The sequence below is a fragment of the Hipposideros armiger genome, unplaced genomic scaffold, assembly GCF_001890085.2.
Source record: "Hipposideros armiger isolate ML-2016 unplaced genomic scaffold, ASM189008v1 scaffold_650, whole genome shotgun sequence".
NCBI lineage: Eukaryota > Metazoa > Chordata > Mammalia > Chiroptera > Hipposideridae > Hipposideros > Hipposideros armiger.
The window spans coordinates 836,049-841,326 of NW_017732000.1; the positions used below are offsets into that span (position 1 = coordinate 836,049).

The 5,278-nt window shown below is 44.3% G+C and overlaps 1 protein-coding gene across 5 annotated transcripts in view; it reads left to right on the top strand.

Moving 5' to 3' along the window:
• The window catches only part of NCOA2 (nuclear receptor coactivator 2), a 266,118-nt gene that overhangs the window by 249,535 nt on the left and 11,305 nt on the right, over window positions 1-5,278 (top strand). For all 5 annotated transcript variants that reach the window (XM_019625996.1, XM_019625995.1, XM_019626000.1 and 2 more), the window contains 2 exons: window positions 833-910; window positions 3,523-3,757. In XM_019625996.1, coding sequence (XP_019481541.1) covers window positions 833-910; window positions 3,523-3,757 — 313 coding nt within the window. The remainder of the gene's footprint in view (window positions 1-832; window positions 911-3,522; window positions 3,758-5,278) is intronic.

The following is a 5,278-nucleotide window of genomic DNA, read 5'->3' on the forward strand; positions in this document are numbered from 1 at the left end:
GCAGGGCACAGGGACAACTGATGTGAGGTGACACAACAATCGTGTGTCCTTATAGGAGCCTTAAATCTCATCCTATCCTTCCCAAGAGGGTGAAATCTTTTCCAGGATAATCTTATAATTTTCACCCTCGTTTCTACTTAACTTACGCTCTTTCTTTCTCCTCCACTAAGTCCACTCCAGCACAGAGCAGCAATCCTTTTATTTCCTAACTCCATTATTTACAGATGGTCTAACCTTGAGCTCTCGGAGCCTAAGTTTTCATTCTGTACAATGGGCTTGTTCTACGGTGTAGGGTAACGTGTACATGTTTGAAGGGCCTGGCACAGCTTCCAGCCCAAAGAGAGAGGTCGGGACAACAGTAGCTCCCGTCATGGGTCCGCTCTCATGACAAAGATAGTCACTGTGAGCTGAATGGCGGCAGAGTGACGCTGCCTTACACGATGCCTGTTCAGCTCAGGGAAATGTGTTCTCATTGAAACAAGCCCGGACGGATTGCTACGACAGCCACTAATGTTGCAGCTTTCAGATCTCCTTTCACTTTTACAAGCGATGAGCACCTGCCTTTTTCAGCCTTCCTCTCGGCCCCCTCTCCTGGTCATTCTCCTTCCTCTCTTCCTTGCAAACTATGTTTTCCACACAGCCCAGAATAACTCCCCAGTGATAAGTAAACCCCCTCAGAACTAGCTGTACACCGGACTCCGCTGCAGGCCACGGGGTTTCGGTACCCGGCAGCATGCAGATGGTTTGGGAGGGCGACGTCTAAGGAGGGTGATTTGAGATAAAGTATATTATGTTTTAAAATGTATTCATTCTCCTGTGTGGATGCCTTTAGAATCGCCAGCCACTTATGAATCAAATCAGCAATGTTTCAAACGTGAACCTGACCCTGAGGCCTGGAGTACCGACACAGGTAAGGAGCAGACGGGCCGTCAGCTGTCACTGTATTCCTCTGACTTCCCTTGTCACTTCTCCCTCCTTGACATCCCACGTAAAGGAACTGAGAAGCCATGCGGTCCAGATTAACACTGATCTGTAGTGTCACTCCGTTACCGATCTAGCCTGTCGCTTTTGCAGACCCCTCCTAATCAGTGCAGTTCATTGTCCTATTCACATACGCTGTGTTCGGTCAAGTTAATGCAGACCCTGAATGAGTGGATACTGAACCACTGATCCGGGGAGAAGGAAACGGTTAGGTTCCTGTGAGCCCCGGATCACAGCCTTTTCTTGAATCGAGCAGTGTGTAACCTTGTTTGAGGGATGTTTCTATTAAAGGCACCTCACTTACTGTGTACTATTGATTCATTAACCGTGGCCTCCCAGCCAGCAGCACTGTAGCTCCTGCCTGGGGAGAGGCCGTCTAACCCGCGTCTTTTCTCCAAAGGCCCATCTCAGCCTCTTGTGTCAAGGAGCACTAAACAGCACTACTCTCGGGAGCCATTTAAACAGCAGCATCAGCCACATAAAGGACAGTGTCAGAAGCGTGGGACCAGATAGTCCACAGAAGGGACACTTGTTGACACTGAAAGCTGAAACAAGAGGGCACAGTGTGAGCCTAGGGCCGGGGTGTGCGCTTGGGGCATCTCACATTTTCAGCGTTCTGCACGCGCCCACAAACGACCACAGTGCTGTGCGTATTAGAAATACATTTCAATGAGTGAGCAGGTTCACAGATAGAATCCACGAGTGCTGAGGATCGACTGTATGCTGCCAGGACCCTCTGCTGCAGGCCAGCACTGCACCCGCCCCATTTTCTCCCGGCCTCTCCGTCTGTTCCTGTCACTGGCCCGCCCCCACACATCCACCTCTGTTCAGCCTTTTTGGAAGTGCTTCACACCCCGTTTTGGCGCAGTGATTGGTTTCCCTTTAGATTTGAATGTCCCTTGAATGAGACTCTAAAGTGCCACCCTCAAAGTCCATATCAGAGCCCTCTTACAGCTGGGACGGGTGGCACTGTGAGGTCTTCAGTAAGGGTGCTCTCACAGTGAGTCCCAAGTTAGTTGATATGACCGGTGTATGTGCTTGCAAAGTTTCAGAATAGTCCTCATCACTGTCTGTAGAACTTAGAAGCTCACATTCTTTTTTTCTTTTTCTTTTTATTGTGAAATAAACATTTTTTTAAATTAGTTACAGGTATACAACACAGTGCAATAGTTATACTTTTTACCCCTCAAAATGACAACCCCCCTCCCCAATCCGCCACCCCACTCCCCCACTCCCAGTATCATACATATCTATTACAATTCCCTTGACTCCACTCCCACACTCTACTCCACGTCCCGTGACTATATATATATTCACTTATAGTTGACATACAATATTATACAACATCAGCTTCAGGTGTACAGTGCAGTGATCAAGCCTCTACCCCATCCATGATGCAAGACCCCTAGCAAGACATGTGACCACCTGACACCCTACAAAATATTTACATTATTAATTATATTCCCAGAACTATCTTTCACATCCCTGTGGCAATATTGTAGTTACCTACTTATGCTGTCTAATCCCTTCCCCTTTGCCCTCATCCCCACCACCCTCCAAACTAGCAACCATCACTTTTTCCTCTACATCTCTGAGACTATTTCTGTTCACTATGTCTGTTCATTCAGTTTTTTAGATTCCACATATAAGTGAGATCAGATGGTATTTGTCTTTCTTCGACTGACTTATTTCACTTAACATAATAGTCTCTAGATCCATCCATATCGTCCCAAATGGTACGATTTCATTCTTTATAGCTGAGTAACTCCATTATATAAATGTACCATAGTTTCTTTTTTTTTTTTTAGATTTTTATTGGGGAATTGGGGGATAGGAACAGCTCTGGGGAATTGGGAGAAGGGGAACAGACAAGTTGCTGTCCTTTTGTTCTTCAGTCTAGTTGTAGAGGACGTTGCTTCACTGGCCCAAGTTGGCACCATCATTGCGCTCTTCCCAGGCGAGGCAGATCAGTCACTGGCTTCTGGACAGCCGCTCACAGCGGCTGCTGGCCATTCATGCTAGCTGCTGGCTACACATGGTAGCCCATGGCAACCCACTGCAGCAGGGGCTGCAGCCTACGCCGTCGCCGGCGACTCATGGCAGCCCAGCTCCAGGTTGAGCTGTTGTTCAGCATCTTAGCTGTAGAGGGCAGTGTCACTGGCCCTCATATGTGGGATCCGAATGGGGGCCCTCTGGCATCCCAAGCCATCTCTTAACCAATGCACCACTTGGCCAGCCCATAAATGTACCATAGTTTCTTAATCCGGTCGTCTACCGATGGGCATTTCAGTTGTTTCCAAGTCTTAGCTATTGTAAATAGTGCAGCAATAAACATAGGGGTGCATATATTTTTTCAAATTGAAGCTCACATTCTTAACCACCGGTTGTTTGACTAAAATGTTCTTGCCACGTAAATTTGTTTTCCAAGTAATTTTGCACAAGACTATCCAATTTCTAATACATGGTTTCTTTTTCAACCCGTGCCTGCCCCAATGTCTTCCTTCGTGTATTGCCTCCCTTTCCCCCCCCCCCCCATTCCAGGCACCTATTAATGCACAGATGCTGGCCCAGAGACAGAGGGAAATCCTGAACCAGCATCTCCGACAGAGACAAATGCATCAGCAACAGCAAGTTCAGCAGAGAACTTTGATGATGAGAGGACAAGGGTTGAACATGACATCAAGCATGGTGGCTCCTAGCGGAATGCCCACAGCCATGAGCAACCCCCGGATTCCCCAGGCAAATGCTCAGCAGTTTCCATTTCCTCCAAACTACGGTACTGGACTTACATCCCCACCACCTCTCACCAGCCCTTTCTCCCCAGTGTCCCCCAGTCCTGGGTCACAGCTCCTCTCTCACAGCTCTTTGCATGGCTCCCCGATGAATCTGGCTAACCAGGGAATGCTAGGAAACCTGGGAGGACAGTTGGGGCCTGTCAGGGCTCCCCAAGTCCAGCACAGTACCTTCCAGTCTCTCAGCTCAGGTACCACCTTTTCTCTGAGTGCAGGTCTTACTTTAAGAATGACCGAAGTAAGTGTGAGTGTGTAGCGTGTATCAGTCGCATGCGTGAGCGCGTGTGTGAGCATGCGAGCATGTGTGAGCATATGTTTCTCTATATCTGAACACGAGTCGATGTGTATGTATTTATATTTGAAAACCTCTGAGTCTGACTCAAACAAATCAATAGATATAAACAAAACGTTGAAAGACATATATAAATGTAAATATTAGACATTCTACAACTTTTACAAAATAAAGACTTTAAAGATCTTACCAAATCTTTAATGAGTAGATAATTCTTGAGACGTGCTATATCGAAGCCACAGTGGAAAATCTCTTAGTTTTCTTCATATTGATTTGTTGTTTAATGTCAGTCTTAAGAGACAAGTGTATAATGTCATAAATGTTAATACTTGTGTGCATGTCATGTTCAATTAATAGTTGAATTATTGATAAAAGTATTTAATATTAATATTCAAAATGACTCCCTATCGTTTACCAGCGTTACCTTTAAATAGCTATCGAGTCTTCGTGGTGCCTAAATTCATGTCTCCCATTTCTTTAAAGAAACAGAAAGATAATGTGCAGCTTTTTCCTGTGCGATCTTAAACTTTTCTTTTGTAGCTAACTTAGATAAAAAGTAAATATGCATGTTTTACACTAATCTAGTCAAAAATGTGCTTACCTTAACTTCATCCCTGAAATTTTCTAAGAAGTTGCCTCCTTTATTTCCAAGCTTCTTGCCTCCTTTTTTTTTTGATGATTTACAAAAAAGTCTTCTAAAAGTTCTTTTTTTCCTTGTAGTGTAAATGCCATTTGCTTCTGAATTGAACAAGAAGCTTGCATTGAATTTTTTTCTTAGTCTTGTGATGTTGGATATCACTAAAGTACCATGGAGCCCTTTACAAAGACAGACAAGCTAATTGCGAATGCAGTTACTTATTTTTAAAAACACATCTAATATAGAATGACTTGAGTTAATTCAATAAAAATTATTCAAATGTGTTGACTTTTTATATATAGTTAAACTTTATTCAAGTTTAAACTTTAAACGGTCCTTAAAATTATATATATATATATACACACACACACACACACACACACACACACACACACACACACACACACACATACATACATATATTTGACTCATTCTTGATTTGGATAGTGATGTGGGAAAGCAAGAGTATTTTCTCTGTCTACCTCTACCCATGATAGTTAAGATGGTTCCTAAGCACCCCTATAACTGCTATAGAGAATCAAGACGTGGAGATTTTTCTCTTCGTGCATTTTATCC